General features: G+C 36.2%; 1 protein-coding gene across 6 annotated transcripts in view; it reads left to right on the top strand.

Moving 5' to 3' along the window:
• PHKB (phosphorylase kinase regulatory subunit beta) overlaps positions 1-21311 on the top strand; it is a 274597-nt gene extending 253286 nt beyond the window's left edge. For all 6 annotated transcript variants that reach the window (XM_030298118.1, XM_030298119.1, XM_030298121.2 and 3 more), the window contains 5 exons: positions 7571-7705; positions 12831-12960; positions 16957-17064; positions 19639-19779; positions 20425-21311. In XM_030298118.1, the coding sequence (XP_030153978.1) occupies positions 7571-7705; positions 12831-12960; positions 16957-17064; positions 19639-19779; positions 20425-20562 (652 nt within the window). In that variant the 3' untranslated portion in view covers positions 20563-21311. The remainder of the gene's footprint in view (positions 1-7570; positions 7706-12830; positions 12961-16956; positions 17065-19638; positions 19780-20424) is intronic.
• The last annotated feature ends 918 nt before the right edge of the window (positions 21312-22229 follow it).

Genomic DNA, 22229 nt, shown 5'->3' with positions numbered 1-22229 from the left:
CTAGTATCTTATTGAGAATTTTTGCATCCATATTCATCAGGGATATTGGCCTGTAGTTCTCTTTTTTGACTGGGTCTCTGTCTGGTTTAGGAATCAAAGTAATACTGGCTTCATAGAAGGAGTCTGGAAGTTTTCCTTCCCTTTCTATTTCTTGGAATAGCTTGAGAAGGATAGGTATTATCTCTGCTTTAAACGTCTGGTAGAACTCCCCTGGGAAGCCATCTGGTCCTGGACTCTTATTTGTTGGGAGATTTTTGATAACCGATTCAATTTCTTCGCTGGTTATGGGTCTGTTCAAGCTTTCTATTTCCTCCTGATTGAGTTTTGGAAGAATGTGGGTGTTCAGGAATTTGTCCATTTCTTCCAGGTTGTCCAATTTGTTGGCATATAATTTTTCATAGTATTCCCTGATAATTGTTTGTATCTCTGAGGGATTGGTTGTAATAATTCCATTTTCATTCATGATTTGATCTATTTGGGTCATCTCCCTTTTCTTTTTGAGAAGCCTGGCTAGCGGTTTGTCAATTTTGTTTATTTTTTCAAAAAACCAACTCTTGGTTTCGTTGATCTGCTCTACAGTTTTTTTAGATTCTATATTGTTTATTTCTGCTCTGATCTTTATTATTTCTCTTCTTCTACTGGGTTTAGGCTGCCTTTGCTGTTCTGCTTCTATTTCCTTTAGGTGTGCTGTTAGATTTTGTATTTGGGATTTTTCTTGTTTCTTGAGATAGGCCTGGATTGCAATGTATTTTCCTCTCAGGACTGCCTTCGCTGCGTCCCAAAGCGTTTGGATTGTTGTATTTTCATTTTCGTTTGTTTCCATATATTTTTGATTTCTTCTCTAATTGCCTGGTTGACCCACTCATTCGTTAGTAGGGTGTTCTTTAACCTCCATGCTTTTGGAGGTTTTCCAGACTTTTTCCTGTGGTTGATTTCAAGCTTCATAGCATTGTGGTCTGAAAGTATGCATGGTATAATTTCAATTCTTGTAAACTTATGAAGGGCTGTTTTGTGACCCAGTATATGATCTATCTTGGAGAATGTTCCATGTGCACTCGAGAAGAAAGTATATTCTGTTGCTTTGGGATGCAGAGTTCTAAATATATCTGTCAAGTCCATCTGATGCAATGTCTCATTCAGGGCCCTTGTTTCTTTATTGACCGTGTGTCTAGATGATCTATCCATTTCTGTAAGTGGGGTGTTAAAGTCCCCAGCAATTACCACATTCTTATCAATAAGGTTGCTTCTGTTTATGAGTAATTGTTTTATATATTTGGGGGCTCCGGTATTCGGCGCATAGACATTTATAATTGTTAGCTCTTCCTGATGGATAGACCCTGTAACTATTATATAATGTCCTTCTTCATCTCTTGTTACAGCCTTTAATTTAAAGTCTAGTTTGTCTGATATAAGTATGGCTACTCCAGCTTTCTTTTGGCTTCCAGTAGCATGATAAATAGTTCTCCATCCCCTCACTCTGAATCTAAAGGTGTCCTCAGGTCTAAAATGAGTCTCTTGTAGACAGCAAATAGATGGGTCTTGTTTTTTTATCCATTCTGATACCCTGTGTCTTTTGGTTGGCGCATTTAATCCATTTACATTCAGTGTTATTATAGAAAGATACGGGTTTAGAGTCATTGTGATGTCTGTATGTTTTATGCTTGTAGTGATGTCTCTGGTACTTTGTCTCACAGGGTCCCCCTTAGGATCTCTTGTAGGGCTGGTTTAGTGGTGACAAATTCCTTCAGTTTTTGTTTGTTTGGGAAGACCTTTATCTCTCCTTCTATTCTAAATGACAGACTTGCTGGATAAAGGATTCTCGGCTGCATATTTTTGCTGTCTAGCACCCTGAAAATCTCGTGCCAATTCTTTCTGGCCTGCCAAGTTTCAAAAGAGAGATCAGTCACGAGTCTTATAGGTCTCCCTTTATATGTGAGGGCACGTTTACCCCTTGCTGCTTTCAGAATTTTCTCTTTATCCTTGTATTTTGCCAGTTTCACTATGATATGTCGTGCAGAAGATCGATTCAAGTTACGTCTGAAGGGAGTTCTCTGTGCCTCTTGGATTTCAATGCCTTTTTCCTTCCCCAGTTCAGGGAAGTTCTCAGCTATAATTTCTTCAAGTACCCCTTCAGCACCTTTCCCTCTCTCTTCCTCCTTTGGGATACCAATTATGCGTATATTATTTCTTTATAGTGTATCACTTAGTTCTCTAATTTTCCCCTCATACTCCTGGATTTTTTTATCTCTCTTTTTCTCAGCTTCCTCTTTTTCCATAACTTTATCTTCTAGTTCACCTATTCTCTCCTCTGCCTCTTCCATCCGAGCCGTGGTGGTTTGCATTTTGTTTTGCATTTCCTTTAAAGCGTTTTTCAGCTCCTCGTGACTGTTCCTTAGTCCCTTGATCTCTGTAGCAAGAGATTCTCTGCTGTCCTGTATACTGTTTTCCAGCCCAGCGATTAATTTTATGACTATTATTCTAAATTCACTTTCTGTTATATTATTTAAATCCTTTTTGATCAGCACAACAAGAGAGTTTTTAGAAGGATAAGGTTATCCCTAGGACTATATAGGAATACTATTCCACCTTTTCATAGTTTTCCAGCAGCGCTGAAGAATTCATTATTCTCAAATCAAACCTTGATACATATGAAGGTTGATCTGGTCAGTCGTGTGTATCTGCCACTTTCTCATTTGCTTATTGGCAAGTAAAGCATGTCCCTTGTTCTTTAGACAGACTGAATTTATACGGATGTGTCCAAGGACAACCTTCATTTTTTTGAACTTCCACATTTGCTTACTTGCTTGCTTGCTTGCTTTCCCCATCTTGCGTTAAGTGATTTTACATTGGAATTGTCACATCAGATTTGATGACTTTGTTAGTGGGAATGAGGGTAAGAAGTGAGACATTCTCATGCAAAGGAATTGATGCCCTTTTGTATTAGTAGTTCTAAAAATGGATTAAATGTCTTTGAATTTTTGCACTGTGTTACTCACTTGGTAATTTACTTTCTCTGTCTCTGACTGCTGTATAGTAGTTTATGTCTAAGACTTTTGCTATGTATTAGTCCTTTGAATAATTCCAAGCTAAAAAGATTAGTTTGGACAATATTTTTGAATGAATAAATGTATTTTAATAATCTGACAGATAAATTATATTCATTTGTGCTGGAATGAATGAAAGACAGTCACTTTGTTTCTTTGGTAACTGTTGAGTGCAATGTTTTCTATAATTTGCCTCACAGAACTGCTGAGATTTTGTAAACAGAAGGAAGAAGCCTGAGGGAAATTTTTATATCTCCAACTATCTTTGTTTCTGGTACTAAATATTTTAAAAGGTAAATGTGATAAGTAATGTTCAGTTTTAATAACTCAAGTTTTGGAGGACTTTAGAATGGTAGCATTTAAAAATTAAGTTACTTATTTTAGAAGAGGACACCTCCTTTTTTTGGTTTCATTTTTTTTAACAATTGTATTTATTTTTTATTTATTTATTTTTTTAATATGAAATTTATTGTCAAATTGGTTTCCATACAACACCCAGTGCTCATCCCAACAGGTGCCCTCCTCAATACGCATCACCTATCCCCCCCTCCCTTCTACCCCCCATCAACCCTCAGTTTGTTCTCAGTTTGTAAGAGTCTCTTATGTTTTGGCTCCCTCCCTCTCTCAACTTTTTCTTTTTCGTTTCCCTCCCCATAGTCTTCTGTTAAGTTTCTCAGGATCCACATAAGAGTGAAAACATATGGTATCTGTGTTTCTCTGTATGACTTATTTCACTTAGCATAACACTCTCCAGTTCCATCCACGTTGCTACAGAAGGCCAGATTTCATTCTTTCTCATTGCCACGTAGTATTCCATTGTGTATATAAACCACAATTTCTTTATCCATTCATCAATTGATGGACATTTAGGCTCTTTCCAGAATTTGGCAATTGTTGAAAATGCTGCTATAAACACTGGGGTACAAGTGCCCCTATGCATCAGCACTCCTGTATCCCTTGGGTAAATTCCTAGCAGTGTTATTGCTGGGTCATAGGGTAGATCTAGTTTTAATGTTTTGAGGAACCACCACACTGTTTTCCAGAGCGGCTGCACCAGTTTGCATTCCCACCAACAGTGCAAGAGGGTTCCCGTTTCTCCACATCCTCGCCAGCACCTATAGTCTCCTGATTTGTTCATTTTAGCCACTCTGACTGGCGTGAGGTGGTATCTGAGTGTGATTTTGATTTGTATTTCCCTGATGAGGAACGACGTTGAGCGTCTTTTCACGTGCCTGTTGGCCACTTCTTTAGAGAAGTGTCTGTTCATGTCTTCTGCCCATTTCTTCACTGGGTTATTTGTTTTTCAGGTGTGGAGTTTGGTGAGCTCTTTATAGATTTTGGATACTAGACCTTTGTCTGATATGTCATTTGCAAATATCTTTTCCCATTCCGTTGGTTGCTTTTAGTTTTGTTGATTGTTTCCTTTGGAGTGCAGAAGCTTTTTATCTTCATGAGGTCCCAGTAGTTCATTTTTGCTTTTAATTTCCTTGCCTTTGGGGATGTGTCAAGTAAGAAATTGCTGCGGCTGAGGTCAGAGAGGTTTTTTCCTGCTTTCTCCTCTAGGGTTTTGATGGTTTCCTGTCTCACATTCAGGAGAAGAGGACACCTCCTGAAGTTAAGTGGATATGGCTCTTGCTTAAGTAATTCTAAGACTTGAATTTAAAAGTTTTATTACCTTTCTCCAACCTGAGCCTCTCAGGAGTCAGATAAAAAGAGTTTGCTAACATTTTTTATGACTCTAATTTCAAAAGGTTTTTAACATACATTATCTCATTTTTTCTCAAAATAATTCCATAAAATTAGCTGAACAAGTAATAATAATGTTCCCATTTGAAAAATAATTTGTTAGTGGGGCACAGTTGGTAAGTGACAGAACTGGTATTTAATCCTGTCTTTATTGTTTTTGCTTTTCATTATAAAAATTTTTAAATGTTTAATAATAGAATAATTTGGTATAGTCCCATATGCCCTTTATTTAAAATGGACATAGGCAGTTGTTAGCAATTTACATTTGCTGTATTTGCTTCATCTTTTTTGGGGGAGGCGGGGGCTGTAGTTTATAAAGCAAATCCCAGACATTTTTGTTTTTACTCCTTAATATTTTAATAAGCATATGTCTCTTAAAAAGAACATTTTCTGAGTAATCACAATACCATTATCACACCTAACAAAATTAGCAGTAATTCCTTAATATCACCTAATATCCAGTTCTTATTCAGATTTCTCTAATTGTCCCCATAATAACTTCAAAAAAAAAAATCAGGATCCCAAACAAGGCACACACATGGCATTAGTTGTCTCTTAAATCACTTTTAATCTAGAACAAGATGTCCAAACCCCACTTTCTTTTCATGCCATTGACTAAAAGTCAGGTCTTTAGATTTTTAATTTGATTTTCTTTCTTTTATACTAAGTTGCCTCAAATGTAAATGTTAAATAAACAAAATGATACAGGATAATTATAACCTATAAAATTAAAAACATAATTTTTTTATTTAAAGAGAGGTCCATGGAGCAGTTATTATCACTGAAATGTTGCTTTAATGGGTAATTTCATAAACAACTGTAACATCAAAGCATCCAAAGTAACTATATCCTTGTGGCTTTTATCCTGATATAACATTTTTACTAATACAGTTCATAATAATGAACAATCGAAGACATTCTAGTCTTTCGCAATAACATAGTTTTAGTCCAGCTTTTCTTTTCAACTGATTAGAGAAATATAAATCATACATCTTAATTCTGTCACACATTCTGTTGTTTTGTTTATTGTTTGCAAATGCTTTGTCATCTTTATTGTTCTTACCAATGAGCAACTACTAAATATTTATTATGTACTATCAATAGTAATAGTAATAATAATACCTATTTTAAATTATTATGTTCCATCCTTGTGTATCTCTTATGCATCTCAGTGGTCTTCAACACATACTATGCAATTAACTGGTAGTCTAGTTAAATTCCTAACTTCCAAAAATGGCACCAACAAAGAATATGGGAGAGGGTAGAGAAAAGAGCTGAGAGTTGCTTCAGCAGAAGGCAGTGAGATTGGAGCAGTCACAGAGCAGGGATCCTTGTGGCCTGTGGCCTGGCCCAGCAGGCAGGGATATATGCCTGGCTGATATCACCTGGACTCAACTGGAAGGGCTTCACGTTTTTCCTGTTTTTTTCCTTCTGAGAGACATTAAAGGTATCCCATGAGGATGCATCACTGTTGTTTTGCAAAGCAGCCTTGGCAGAAAGAAGGACTTTAATCTTTTGATTATTTCCACCCAACTTTTTCATCTCTGTACCTGCAATAGCCTTGTGGGTTGTCTTTCAGAGAAGTGTATCAGGGGGAAGATAATGACATATTTGAGTGCAATAAGTTAGCCACTTTAAATCTTTACTGCTGTAACTAGACGTTTCTCCCAGTGGGTTGGCTACACAGTCCCCCTTTGGGAGACAAAGTAGCATGGGCGAATGAAGGCACATTCTTTCTAGCTGCTGAGTTGCACTGTCTCTGTTTGTTATTAAGTGTTCGCCGAAGGATTTAAGGATAAAGCATAGGAATCTGCTGTGTAAAACTAATTCCCTAGCTCTTCCTAATGGTGTGTAGAGTTCTGGTTCCCTAAGGCACAGTATTATTCCATGATTTTCTTTGCTTTGCATAACTAGTTTATCTGAGTTCTTTTCTCACAATACAGTAAATGAAAGAAATGAGATGAAACTGTATAAGTACTTATTAAAAGCTTCTGGAATTAAAAAGTAAAATAACTTACATATAAAATAATTAAATATTAGACCTTGGAAAATACAAGGCACACAAATAGTACTCCATAAATGCTTGTCTAAGTAATTACATTAAAGCTTCTGCAATAAAAAAATATATATATATTTTATGAACAACATTTAAATATCTATTAAAGGATACATTCTTTAAGAATAGGTACATGAACAGCATTTAAATATCTCTATTTAAATATCTATAAAGAAGACTTTCTGAAATGTATTTGTTAAATAAAGTGTGTTCTCTAATATATTAGTATGATTGAGTTATAACTAACTGCGTCCATGTATTTCAAAGTCAGGTTCTTCTCTGTGCCCTCCAATCACAAGGGATTGACTGCAAAATAAAGGAAATAGGTGAAAGTGTCCTTCCTGGGAAAGAAACATTTCTATAATAGCATATCTCAGCCCATTTCTTAAAATGAATTGTTTTTATCCTATTTGTTTTTTGCATAGATCTAGTATAATGAAAATAATAGTGTAGCAGCTATTGTATACCGTATGCTTTAAGTACTTACCTATTTTCATGTTTACTACCTAACCACATATGCAAGAGCAGGCCTCTTTTTTAGGAATCTGATCATGTCACATAATCTTGATGGAAGTAATTATATCAGCAGTTTAGAAAATTCAGATGGCCTTTTCTTCATTCCCCTTTGAATGGGTCAGCGCTGTTAACAGGAGCATTGCCATGAGAAGCATGAGATGATTTTATTTCAAGAGTTATTGATTCATGCTTCTCCTCTTTTGTTCAGGTGGATCATCCATGCTATGGAGTATGAACTACAGATCCGTGGTGGAGACAAGCCAGCCAGAGACTTGTATCAGCTGTCACCTAGTGAAGTTAAACAGCTTCTGTTGGATATTCTTCAGCCTCAACAGAATGGAGGGTAATGAGAACCTTTTATTACCCATAGAACATTCTGGATTTACAGTAACATCATACTTGGATATATACACAAAATTAATAAGATACTAATAAGAAATAAAATGCAACAGAGTATCAGAGGTCACCTTACTAGGTAGGCAGTGTACATAGAGATGCTAATTAAAATGTCTATCTTCAGTTGTGATTTTCTGTTGATTTTAATTTTGTATTTTTTTCAGGTATAGTTTATCAGTGTTTCTTAATTATTATTATTTTGTGCAAACTGTAATGCTCCATACCACTTTGCTCAGTTCCCTTTCTTTACCTTTGTAGCACTCACCATCTCCTCCCAACATTTTGGCATGAAGATTTGCGTTTGGTAACATTATTTAAATAAGTTGCCTGGGACTCTGTCTCTCTAAATAGACTATAAACTTCTTCAAATGGGCTAAACCATTTGATAGACTTAACTTGTACTAAGCTTAGAATAAGAGCAAAACAAGTACTTATGCAATGTATTGAATTGAAGAACATTTTATTACAGAAAGAAGTTTAATATAATTATTTAGGCAAGCATTTATTAGCACTATTTGTGTGCCTGGTATTTTCTAAGGTGGTATAGTTATATGCCTAGAAAACAAGTCTTCCATAAAAGTAGATTTGAGCAAATGGAGAGACATCTTTGTTCTTAGAGAGGCACACTCAACATTAAAAAGATATCAGTTATAAATGTAATGCAATTCCAAAAAAAATTCCAACAAACTGTTTATGGAGTTGGACTAGTTAATACTAAACTTCATATGGAGAAACAAACATGCAAGAATAACCAGAGGACTTTCCCTAACAGGGAAACCTACCATAGAGCCTCTGTGATAAAAACAGTGTGAAGCTGGCACATGAACGCATAAAGAGGCCAGCTGAACAGAATGGACAGTCCAGAAATAGACCTAAACACATATGGAAATTTAACAGGTGATAAAGGTGATGTCTCATATTACTAGGTCAAGGATGGACTTTTTAAATAAATAGTGATGAGACAACTGGATAGCCATTTAGGAAAAGATAAAATCAAATCCATACTTTATACTATACACAAGAATAAACTCTAAATAGATCTGATATCTGAATGTAAAAAATGAAACCATACCAGTGCTAAAAGAAGACATGGGTAAATTCTGCTTTAACCTCAATATGGGAAAGGCTTTCTAACTCTGGCTCAAATCTAGGGGCATTAAAAGATTAATAAGACTATATAAAAATTTAAAACATCATTATGCATGGTAGAAAATAGACAGTTTCAGAAGACAGCTGAGAAACTGGAACAAAACATAGACTATAAAGAGCTAATGTCCAAGAATTCTTAAAAACTGTGGGACAAAGAACCAATAACCCAAGAGATAAACAGGAAAAAAATACAATTAATCAATTCCTTTAAAACATAAAAAAAAAAATGGACCTTAGATATTTGAAAAGATGTTTGAACTAAGTCATAATTGGAGAAATGTAAATTAAAACATCTATTGGATACCATTTCTCATCTATCAGACTGGCAAAAGTTAAACAGCATGACAGACATTTGCTGAGGCTGTAGGAAAAGAGACACTCTCATACATAGCTGGTGGGTACAGCCCTTCTGTATGGGAATTTGGCAACATCTAAAACAAGTCTACATGTATATTTACCCTTTGACTTTCAGGAATCTATTTGGAAAATGTGCTTCCAACCATATGAAAATACATATGTATGCAATATTATTCATTGCATCATTGTTTATAATTATAAATTTTGGAACACCCATTACCGAAATGCCCATACATGGGAGATTATTTGAATAAGCTGTGGCGCATGCACACAGTAGGGTATGAGGCAGCTGTGAAAACAAGGAGAGTTGTCTCTGAACTGATACGGAATCATTTCTAGGCTATATTGTTACATGAAAACAACAAAATGCAAAGATCATCTGTAGTATGCTACTCTTCATGTAAGAAAGAAGGAGATTATTTCCTCATTTGTACGGAAGAAATACAGAAAGGTTAAATCAGATACTAAGGAGATTGGTTACCTCCCTGGTTACCTTCAGGGAGTGGGTGGGAACAGGGTGGAAAGAAAGGACAGCTGGGTACAGGGTAATAGGGCTGAATGAGAGAGCAGTAATTCCCTGAATATGCCTTTTTTAAATAGCTCTGATTCTTAAACTTTAGTAATATTTTATATGCCTAAAATGTAAATAATTAAAATTAATCCAAATGTAAAAAAAATAAAACAATACAAATAGTAACAAATGAACCTAACTGTATTACAAATGAATAATATTCCCACCCTGAAGGGAGGGGAGAAGAAAAGAATTAACCCAAGTACCTTTGGAAAACATTTCTAGATACTATAAAGCTAAAGGAAAAAAAAAAAAAGAGCTATACACAAATACTGTACTTATTAGTTAATAAGTTTTTTTTTTTCCTCACAGAGGTAGGGATTTGTAATTTTGAAATTGCTGTATATATTGTGTAAATATATTTTGGGTAATGAGAGCCGGATTTCTGTCAGAGAATGTAGTTAGAAATGAGTGAAGGGGAAGGATTAGAATATACCCTGTAGTGGTGGATTGAAATTGAAAATGTCAGTATGAATTCATGGTTTTCACACAGATGGACAGCTACAGAAATAAACGTGGCTATGTGTGTATATGTGAGTATACGTCCGTATCTTTTTTGGCTCTGTCCACTGAGAGGACCCAGAAGCAGTGAAACTCCCACAACAGTGAGCAAACCTAGTGCCCAGATACTGATTTCCAAATAATATTTTTTAAGAGGAACCAACATTCCATGGAAAAAATGTTTGATTCCAGGGCTGGGTTAGGAAAAATACAGGATGAGCCTAGAGCATCTTACGGTACCAGAAGTAAGATAATGCTCCAAAAAATTATAGAAATGTGTTAGAAGGATACTGGAGACATACTGGAGGAGGCTCAATGGCCAAAGCTAGGATAATTTGAGCAAGAAAAGAAATAATAATAGTATTGAATAAGAACCCATAGGATAAATGTCCAAGAGTCCATGCTGATATAAATAGATAAATGGGATAGAAGGGATTCTTCTTGATAGTAGAATTCCAATTAATAAGTGTAGATAGAATGATGAAAATAGAAACTCATCATTAGACAAATACAATAGTAATAATTGTTGCAAGCAAGAACCATCAATGGATGCTCAAATTTAGTGGGTGGAAGTAGGATGAGAAATGAAAAATTTGTGTAATTTAAAAGTATTTCCACTCAAGATACTTTTTAATTGCAAAAGAAAAATATTAACTTTATAATGAAGAAACCCAGTTGACTCTACCTTAGTCAAATGATCAAGGATAGCATCCCAGGAATAAGACACATCAGTATCATGTATTCCCTGACAATGATGTACTGAAAAGGCACAACTACTTCCAGGTATTCTTGCCAAAAATGCATAATCTAATTCTAATCATGAGAAAACATCAGATAAACCCAAAGTGAGGAATATTCAACAAAGTAACTGACATTTCTAAAATATTAAATTCATGAAAGATGAAAGAAAATTGAGGAACTGTCACAGATTGGAAGAACCTAAGGGGACTTGGAAATCAAATGCAGTGTGGGGTCCTGGATTGGACCCATGACCAAAACAAGGACTTTAGTGGTAAAATGGCATAATTTGAATAAGATCCGTAACTAATAGTATTGTGTCAATGTTCATTTCCTGGTTCTGATAGTTGTTATGTACTATAACAGACTAGGGGAAACTGAGTATACAGGAACTTTGTGAATTACTTTTTGACTTTTCTGTAAGTCTAAAATTTTTCAAAGTAAAAAGCCAAAAAATAAAAACAAAAGAGAGGTCCTCAAAAATAATTCTTCATCTCCATTATGAGTATTCACACACTTCTATTTTGTTGTTCTAAGCAAACATCTCCTTTTTATAATATTAATCGTGACTGTATAGAACTCTGAAAATACCATTTTTTCTGGTTGCCATACAAAGGGGATAGGAAAAAAAAATCAAGTGCAGAGTACTGGGTATTCAGTTTGCACACCCATTATCCAAAGTAAAACATCACCAAGGAACCCCTACACCTCTGGGCTTTTTCTCTTTGGCATAGCACTGAACCGAGCCACACAAGTCTGGGCCTGCCAAAAAAAAATCTGTGCATCCAAAAAAGATGCCTCACTCATTTATGCAGTTTTAAATTTTTATTGGTCCTCTTCCATCAGAACCAAAATAATCTTTTTCAGTATACTGTCTCCTGCGTAGTCATTTTCCTACCTAGAAATATTGTTGGTCACATACTTACTTTGTGGCTGATGGTATATTTCATTTGATGCTTGTTTTAATACCAAGTATAAAAAGTATATATCTGTTCCTAGCTTCACCTTTTGGAACAATATGCTACTGTGTCATTTGTATGTTCTTTTCAAATTATGCAAGTTCTGCATCTTTAGCGATTTGTGAGTATTATATCTTTAAGATGTAATACTTAATCCATGGAAATAAGAGATCTAGAATTTTGGCTTATCACTATGGTGTGATTACTGTGACATGTAAGATTTTGTAGCTGATTTTTCAGCACTGGTACTTTGGCCATATTTAAATAGAAAATGAATGTAAAGTTTAAAGTTTAAAACAAGATATATTTTGTTAGATACATAATGCTTTTTTGAGTCTTCATTACTTATCAAATGTTTATTAATCATCTTTCTGGGAGGGGTATATAGGAGTGATCAAGCCATATGATGTCCATGCTTTCATGAAGTTTATATTTTATTGCATATAAGGACCACATGAAGTTATTTCAAAATTGGCTGCTTCTGTGTTTTTAAATGGAGCTTCTTTGCATATTAGGAAGTTATTTGATCACATAGTGAGCAACCTTATAACTTACTAGAGAATATCATTTTGCCTATTAAATTTTTTAAAATCTTGGGGATTTTCTCCTATCCTGCAAGCTCTGTTTTCACTATGAAATATTTAGTAACCTCTGTAACACATGGTAGATATGCATCATTGATGGATTTTGGCTTTTATTGCTTACCCTATTGGAACAATTAATCCATATTGAAAACCCTGCTCTCTACCAGAACAAGCTTGTTTTTCAACTCTGAGGCATTTTCTTTTGGTCTACAGATGTTGGCTGAACAGGCGTCAGATTGATGGGTCTTTGAATAGAACTCCCGCTGGGTTCTATGACCGAGTATGGCAGATCCTGGAGAGAACTCCCAATGGTATCATTGTAGCTGGGAAGCATTTGCCACAGGTACAGCCCCATTATATTTGTATCATTTAAAGGGACCTAAGGGCATAGGGAATTCTTTCCCCCTCTGCATTGCAAATAACCTTTCTGCTTATCCCGGTTTTTAAGAGTGTTTAAAGGAAGGGTATCCAGATACCTGAAGGGAGGAAATACTAGAAAGTAAGATACCTAATCAATTGGATTGGAAATATATTTTCCCAGTCTGAGTTACTTTAATTTTAGTGCCCCTCTATACAAAAGCCTTGCTTTACCAAATGGATATTTTCCTTAAAGTTTGTATTTAATCAAAAACAATTTTGTGTTATTATATTTCAGATGTTTCAGGGAAGCTCTGTGTTGAAAGGAACCATGTGCCCAAACCTTTTGCCAAGCAACTGTCTTTCCCTTATTTATTAGTGAAGTTAGGGTTTCTTATGTTGGCATTGCTATGAATGGTGGTACTTCTTTACCACCCGGTGATAGTGGGCTAGTGCTAGGGGACCTCACAATTGGTAAAACATACATTCAGAATACAGAACCAAATCAGAACTAAGAAGCAAGGTGACTTAGTAATGCTATGGATAAGGAAAGGACTGTGAATTTCAGTGAATGTGAAAAGTGTAATAACTCATTAGGTCAGGAGATAATCATTTAATTTACTCAAGATATAATTTACCTTTGGTCCAAATGAATTAGTGCCCCCTCCTTCAAATGGTTTCCCAAGTTATATGAACTGGCCTGCTTCTTTGATTTAGTTATTTTGTTGAATACTGACATCTAACTCATTCTGCTTATACACAAACATGAATAATTAGGCTTTTTGGAAATGGAGTACTGTATTTGTTCTTTGTGTTGAAACATCAACCAAATTATTTTTGATGAAAGTCTTTATACAAATATAGTATTCTTAAATACACATACCCACACTCATTTTGTTTATACACACACAAACACACACACATACATACATACACAGAGTGTTTCTGGAAGGACCCACAAGAAATTGGTAACATTCTTTTCTTTGCCTTAGGGAAAGGGAAACGTGGTTACAGGACACAGGGTGGGCTTTTCACTGAAAACCTTTTTTAACCATTCAAATTTTGAACTATGAATCTATGACTTATTTTTTTAATGAATGAAACCTGTTAAAAAGTATTCTTTTTTTTTCAATATATGAAATTTTTTGTCAAATTGGTTTCCATACAACACCCAGTGCTCATCCCAAAAGGTGCCCTCCTCAATACCCATCACCCACCCTCCCCTCCCTCCCGCCCCCCATCAACCCTCAGTTTGTTCTCAGTTTTTAACAGTCTCCTATGCTTTGGCTCTCTCCCACTCTAACCTCTTTTTTTTTTTTTTCCTTCCCCTCCCCCATGGGTTTCTGTTAAGTTTCTCAGGATCCACATAAGAGTGAAACCATATGGTATCTGTCCTTCTCTGTATGGCTTATTTCACTTAGCATCACACTCTCCAGTTCCATCCACCTTGCTACAAAAGGCCATATTTCATTCTTTCTCATTGCCACGTAGTATTCCATTGTGTATATAAACCACAATTTCTTTATCCATTCATCAGTTGATGGACATTTAGGCTCTAAAAAGTATTCTTTATACTATTAACAAATTACTGAGTGGTTGTATTTGGTTGCCAGTATAGGTGCCCTATTCCTTTCCCAGATGCTCTGTGATCATTGGGTGGAGCAGCACTGTCTCCTATGAGCAGGGAACAGGCTTCCATTATTCATGCTCTGCGTCTTCTGTTAGGCTTTGTGTCTACATACAGTGGACTATGGCAACCTTTTTGTTAGCTGCTTTCCCAGCCCCCACTAATACCTACCAGATTTTCATTTAATTGTCTGATTGCCCAGGCCACTTATATTTTGTCTCCTCTCTTTCCTAACATCAATAACAGCAGGTGCATGTCAAGTATTTTTATATTTTATATATATATATATATATATATATATATACACACACACACACACACACACACACACACACACACACACACACACTTTCTTAGGTGCTCCTTTAAAATCCTCACAACAATCTTTTGGTGTAGGTACTTTATTATTCCCACTTGACAGATGAGGAAAATGAGGCCCAGCAAAGTGATTTTCCCAAGGTCATACATCTAGGAAGTAGCTGACCCAGAGTGTGACACCTATCCCCTGCCCTATCCCCGGTAATTTGACTTCTAAGCCTTTTGTCTTAACTTTTCTGCTATACTGCCTACCCTAAGTTCTTCCAGAGAGTGGGAAATAAAGCAAGTTTGATGTTTCTTCTCTAGATTTATCATAGTTGCACAATAGCTAGGTGACTTTTCAAATGAGATATATTAAAAGGAAATTGATATGAAACCATGACAGGATTTTCCTTAACTTCTGTAGCCCTACTAATCCCATTGCTAGACATATAAACAATTATAAATACTGTGTTCAACAAATGGGCTTCACTTTCCCCAAATTAGGTACTACCTGTAAACATTAATAATATGTTAGATTATATTGAATACAGAATACAGTAGATGGACCATAATGAATTACAGGGCTGGTGCATTATTATACCAGGCCAAACAACTTTGCTGTTACTTGATTTCAAGGGAACTTTCCTGCTAGATCCCATTTGGAGTAGTAAGTAGATACACATTGTTCTGAGGCTACGATCAAGTTCACTGTAAATCATCAAGGTAGAAGCAAATAAGTATGACTCATCATTTCTTCATCTCTGGTAATAAGTCTGGTGACTACATCTGCTTTCCAACATACAAACCTAACATTTAGAGCCTTCTCTTCAATCCTTTGAGAGTTATCCACCATGCCCAAATTTGGATTTGGATTTGAGTTTATTTGCTGCTTTCATTTGGTTTGTAAAAAGTGAGTGGAAGACGATGCAATACTCTCATTTTAAATGAAATATAGAGAGTAAATTCTTTTAGCTTTTTTTCTGTGTTTTCTTGCCATTTCTACATGTAATGTTGTTTTTGCTTATTTGTATGCATTTCTATGCTGCCAGCTCAGAAAGGATCTGCCACAGAAATGATGTAAATCAGTAGCAAGTGACTTACATGGTAAAGTGTGACAGCAAGCATAACTTCTTGTGTTAATTCTGAAAGCAATATGTACTCTATTTGTTGTCTCAATTTTTGGCTGTTCCTTTTGTGTATTGAAGTGGATTTCCAAGATATCCCCTCTCTCTTAACACTTGTATAGTGAAGATAACCACTAAAAACAAGAGGTTTAATTTATCACAATAGTCAGCTGATTGGCTTCAGTAGTTTGACATATATAAAATCCAGTCATATAGCTGAAAATGCTAAGGTTTTATAGAAACTCAAAAAGATTGTTGATTAGAAAATGAAATTCCTTGCTTCAGATTCTGTGTCTCCCTCTCTCTCTGCCCCTCCCCTGCTCATGCTCTGTTTCTCTCTGTGTCAAAAATAAAACCATTAAAAAAATTTGTTTTAAAAAGAGGCGCTTGGGGGGCGCCTGGGTGGCGCAGTCGGTTAAGCGTCCGACTTCAGCCAGGTCACGATCTCGCGGTTCCTGAGTTCGAGCCCCGCGTCAGGCTCTGGGCTGATGGCTCGGAGCCTGGAGCCTGTTTCCGATTCTGTGTCTCCCTCTCTCTCTGCCCCTCCCCCGTTCATGCTCTGTCTCTCTCTGTCCCAAAAATAAATAAACGTTGAAAAAAAATTAAAAAAAAAAATTAAAAAAAAAAAAAAAGAGGCACTTGGGTGGCTCAGTCGGTTAAACGTCTGACTACAGCTCCGGTCATGATCTCACAGTCTGTGAGTTCGAGCCCCGCATCGGGCTCTGTGCTAACAGCTCAGAGCCTGGAGCCTGCTTCAGATTCTGTGTCTCCCTCTCTCTCTGCCCCTCCCCTGCTCATGCTCTGTCTCTCTCTGTCTCAAAAATAAATAAAAACATTAACAAAAATTTAAAAAAAGAGAAAATGAAATTCCTCTATTAGGTGGAAACCGCAGTGCAAGAATGCATGTTAATATTGAGTTATTGTTTTCCAGCAACCAACCCTGTCAGATATGACCATGTATGAGATGAATTTCTCTCTCCTTGTTGAAGATATGTTGGGGAATATTGACCAGCCAAAGTACAGACAGATTGTTGTGGAGGTTTGTATTTAGAAATGTAGATTGCTGAAGAAATGCTTTCTATCTGTTCCCTGAAAACTAACATAAAAGAAACTGCCCAAGAGACTAGGAATTCTACTCCTTACCTATCCCGATCTCCTCTAGTTGAGTCCTGGAGGATATAGCCATCCTTGACTCAAGTCAAAGTACATGAACAATTCAGTGCCCTTCAATGGCAAGTGCATGAATGCCACTAAAAAACAGAGGAAGCAACCTTATCCTGTTTGCTTTGATTTCAGGGTTTTTTTTTTTTTTTCTGCTTAGAGAAATAGCACATGACTATTATATAAAGTTTTAATTCAGAAAATTACAGAAAAGAAAAAAATTCCCCACACCCAGTAGCAATAGATCACTGATATTGATATTTTGAGGGACATCTTTCCAAACATCCTCTGTGAACAGAGAATACATGTAATTTTGTACTGTATCATTATTTTATATAAAGTTAAATGCTCAAATACATACACACATCCATGCACGTGTATACATGTGCTCTTTTGCCATTTTAAAACATTATGCTGAATACATAGAGAATTCCCATAATGAATGGATTTAATACATAGTCCATCTTCACTTTGTGTCTTTTTCTGGGTAGACTTTGTGTCTCTTGTGGGTAGGTAACATGTCTTAGTGATACAGAAGATCTCAGTAAATGCCAAACTGGTTGTGGCACCTGAAATGCAGCGTGTCTGGACCTACAGCCAGAGTGGAGTGAGATTCAATCCTATCTCAGATGTGCCAGGATTCATAAACAGTATCAGCAGCATGTGGGAAGTCAGGCAGACTGGGGTCAGAAAGAGATGGGGTTATTGGAAAGGTGAATGCCTTCCTTGTGCTGTTAGCCTTTCAGTGTTTAGTGCCCAGCATCTGGGACCTACAATGGACATGGAGGTCCTTCTTGTTGACCAAAATGAGGGTCACTTTGCAGAAGAAATTTTTCTTCAGAACTAGAGCAACACTTCATATTCTCCTGGCTAAATCCCTGCCCCAAGATTTTCCACATTTTGACACCTGAATTTTTCTGAAAGTGTTGCCTTTGGTTCTTTCAGGTTCTGTTTTGGAAGCATTTAGTTGAAGTACAGTCAGGAAGAATCCCAAATTTGGAATTATGAGGTCTTTTTTCCTGTTCCATATGCAAAGTAGGAAGCATAATAAAGATCAGAAAGTCTTTACCAAGCACTGTGTACTCAGACACAGTCTTTGTGTATAATGGTTTGTCATCTAAAAAAATGTCAGTGGGGCACCTGAGTGGCTCAGTCAGTTAAGCGTCTGACTTTGGCTCAGGTCATGATCTCGTGATCTGTGAGTTTCAGCCCTGCATCGGGCTCTGTGCTGACAGCTCAGAGCCTGGAGCCTACTTCAAATTCTGCATCTCCCCCTCTCTCTGCCCCTCTCCCACTTACACTCTGTAAGTAAGAGAGACAGGGAGAGTTTGAGAGAAAGAGACAGTGGAAGTGGGAGAGGGGCAGAGAGAGAGGAAGACACAGAATCCGAAGCAGGCTCCAGGCTCTCAGCTGTCAGCACAGAACCCGACGTGGGGCTTGAACCTACAAACCATATATCATGACCTGATCTGAAGTTGGATGCTTAACCGACTGAGCCACCCAGGTGCCCTAAAAAAGAAAAAAAAATTAAAATGAATGTTAGTACTTAGGATGAATGTATGAGATAGACAAACAATAGGATGATGCATTAAACTAAGTCATGTAGACCAAATAGTACTCATATCAAAGAGGTCAGAGTTAGGTGTATTTTTTAAAACATAACCATACCCTGAGAAACTACTGTGATGTCACAGTATTATACTCATTTTAGGGTGCTGGGCTCCAAGTCATTTGATTAGAGGCTCCACTGAACTCTCACCTGCCTTCTTTGGCTTTGCTGCCTACCACCTCTTCTAGGGCAGCCTCCGCTCCACTGGACACTGGTTTTAGTGTTTTGCCAACAAGGATTAATGCCCAAAGGCAAGAATGTTCAGGCACTTTGGGTGAACAGGGCACTATGTACTACAGACAAGATTAGGAAAATCATTTGTCAAAGTTCTTAGTTTCATTTAAGTAACTAAAAAACATTTCTGCTCAGCTATAAAGATATATACAATGAAAAAAAAAATGTGCAGTTTCCAAACAGAACTATGCTACTAGTTTTTAAGATTAGAAAGATTCCAGGAGCGCCTGGGTGTCTCATTCGGTTAAGCGTCTCACTTCAGCTCAGGTCATGATCTCTCAGTCCCTGAGTTCGAGCCCCGCATTGGGCTCTCTGCTGACAGCTCAGAGCCTGGAGCCTGCTTCAGGTTCTGTGTCTCCCTTTCTCTCTGGCCCTTCCCCTCTCGAGCTCTGTCACTCTCTCTCTCTCTCAAAAATAAATAAACATTATAAAAATTTTTTTAAAAGATTAGAAAGATTCCATTCACAATGATCCAAAAACCTGTCATCGTGCAGAACACATTATGGAATATGAGGACCATCCATTAGTCTGACTAAAGAATGAAAACATGTCCAGGCTGTGTTGTTTTTATGGTTCATATAATTGGCTTTCAACGTCTGTCTCTTCTAGTTACTAATGGTTGTATCCATTGTACTGGAAAGAAACCCTGAGCTAGAATTTCAAGACAAAGTAGATCTAGACAAACTGGTGAAAGAAGCATTTCATGAATTTCAAAAAGACGAGAGTCGACTAAAGGAAGTTGAAAAACAAGTAAGTGGATAAAACAGCCTTTTATAGAGTTTTTTCATTGTCTCAACTCTTCAAAATATCCCTAATCTCTTATCATTTAACTTACAAAACAGATTTATAGAGTGCAAAATGTAGTACTCGAGGGGCAGGGAGGAAGTCTGGCTTATTTGAGGAATTAGTGGTACGTTTTAGTTAATTACTAGTCAGTTCAGCTATGAAGCTTTGACTAAAAAGAAAACTAGGAAGACATAAATTTCCTTTATATAGTTAGCAGTTAAAATTGTTTTACCAGAAAGGAGCCATAGATTCCAGAAGGCTATAAAATTAAATTCTGGGGAGGATGGGAATGCGTAACAGGCTACCTTGGTGCTGTGTATACTACTAATATAGTCCCTTCCAGGCTCTCTGTTTAATATTTTATGCTCATCTGTAAAAAGGTTCTTTAAGTAAATAAAAATTATCAGCAAAGAGAATACTGAAAACATCTGTCTTTGTTTTATATGCTGAGAAGATGCCTTAGGAAAATGAAAGAAAAGCTCAAGATTCTGTTTTCCACAAGGAAATCTTTCTGTGAATTTATTTCCCCCCCTAGGCTGACACTGATTCTACCTGTCAACTCTTTACAAACAAAAAATCAAACGACTTGCTTACTGTTTTCCTTTGTAGGATGACATGACTTCCTTTTACAACACTCCCCCACTGGGAAAAAGAGGAACATGCAGCTATTTGACAAAGGTTGTGATGAATTTGCTGCTAGAAGGAGAAGTCAAACCAAGCAATGATGACCCATGTCTGGTTAGCTAGTGAGAAAGGTGTAAAAGGCTCTGTTGAGACATGTTTTCTAGTAGTGTGTTAAGTTTTGTGTTGAAGCTTAGTTCAGGCCACCATTAATGTATGGACTGAGTATGTTGGTGAGGTGGTTGCCACGTCCTTGGCAGAGCCACTGGACCTCTTGCACTCCATAGCCAATCTAATGGTAAGAAATGCTGTAACTAGGTGGAAAAAAGTTCTGATGATTATGCCAACTACAATAATAATCTTTACTGAATGATAGAAATAGTTTATGAATTGAAAGTTCACTACTGCATGTTTTATGATCAAATAACTCATCAAAATGAATCTTTGCTCTTTGGACTAAATTCCCACCTTACTGCCATTAAAATGAATTTGTCAGCTAGTGATGCATACTGGATATTGAAAGAATGATGAACTTAACTTAGTATCATTGTTATACTAAAAAAGATATTAAAAATCATAAAAGCAAATCTGTCAGCTAATGTTTTGATTCTCAAAAACTGCATTGTTGATGAAATTTTAGTATACAGAACTATTGTACAACTTTTACCTTATAAACATGACTATAGTTGTGTATTTGTGCTGACTTTAGGGGTTGGACTAAAATACAGTGTAATCTATACCTGATTAGACATTTTTCTTTGAGCTCTTACTAAAAATATGGCATATGTAAGATTTTTCAGAAGTATGGACTGTTAACCTAGTTTGTACTAGTAAAAAAATTGAAAATCATTAAATTTTACTTCTGAATTAATGAATATATCTGGATATATCTTTTTGTTCTCATGTTCACGATATTAAGTTTATTACTCCTGAATATTTCCATTTAATTGATCTGGAGATAGAATGGAAGAGAATATATGGTACCTACCATTACACATATTTTGCTATAAAATTTACTTAAGCAAACTTCAGTAAAACTAGAAAATAGATTAAACATTTAAGTTTTATCAATTTATTTCCTTACTGAATGTTATAGTACAGCCCATTAGTTTGAGCCATGGACCCAAGGAAAATCATTTTTCTGACCATTCTTATTATGGAACTATCACCTGAGAAGTAAAACTTGTTACACAAAGAATGCAGCCCATTTTTAGAGTCTTGAAAGGGCCTAAGAAAGATAGGACAAGTGGCTTCAGTAACAAGTCAAATTGATATCAAATAAATGGATGTTTCAGCACATGGGAAAAATTGCAGAGTCAGGCACGTTTCTTATAACTTTGAAGTGTACTGCCTGGATCTCGCATAAAAAATCATATATGCACTGGTTGGCAAAATTGAGAAGAATGAGGTAAAATCTAACCTTATAGAACATCTTAAGGAGAGCAATATGACAAAGAAGATAATTACTTCATAAATTAAGAGAGTTTATGAAAAGATAATAATGAACCTTGTTTATAAAAACAAGCATACAAAAAACCTTAAACTGGAAACCCATGGAGAATTGAGGACTGACACTTCATAGCTGGAGAAACTGGAAATAAGAAAAAAGAACCCTGGAATATTTAATATTTGCTGAAACCTAATGGAAGGAAAGTGTTGTATTTTTAAGAATTTTTAAAAAGTCTGATAAGCTGAGCAAAGTTGCCATAAACCTGTCACTGTCTTTATTGAAATCAAACATCGAATGCAAATGTATACTTCCTGAATGAGTTTTAGTTTCCTGCTTATATGTT

The sequence above is a fragment of the Lynx canadensis genome, chromosome E2, assembly GCF_007474595.2.
Source record: "Lynx canadensis isolate LIC74 chromosome E2, mLynCan4.pri.v2, whole genome shotgun sequence".
Classification (NCBI taxonomy): Eukaryota; Metazoa; Chordata; class Mammalia; order Carnivora; family Felidae; genus Lynx; species Lynx canadensis.
The sequence above is the reverse complement of the archived record's forward strand: the minus strand, read 5'-3'. Positions and strand labels throughout refer to the sequence as shown.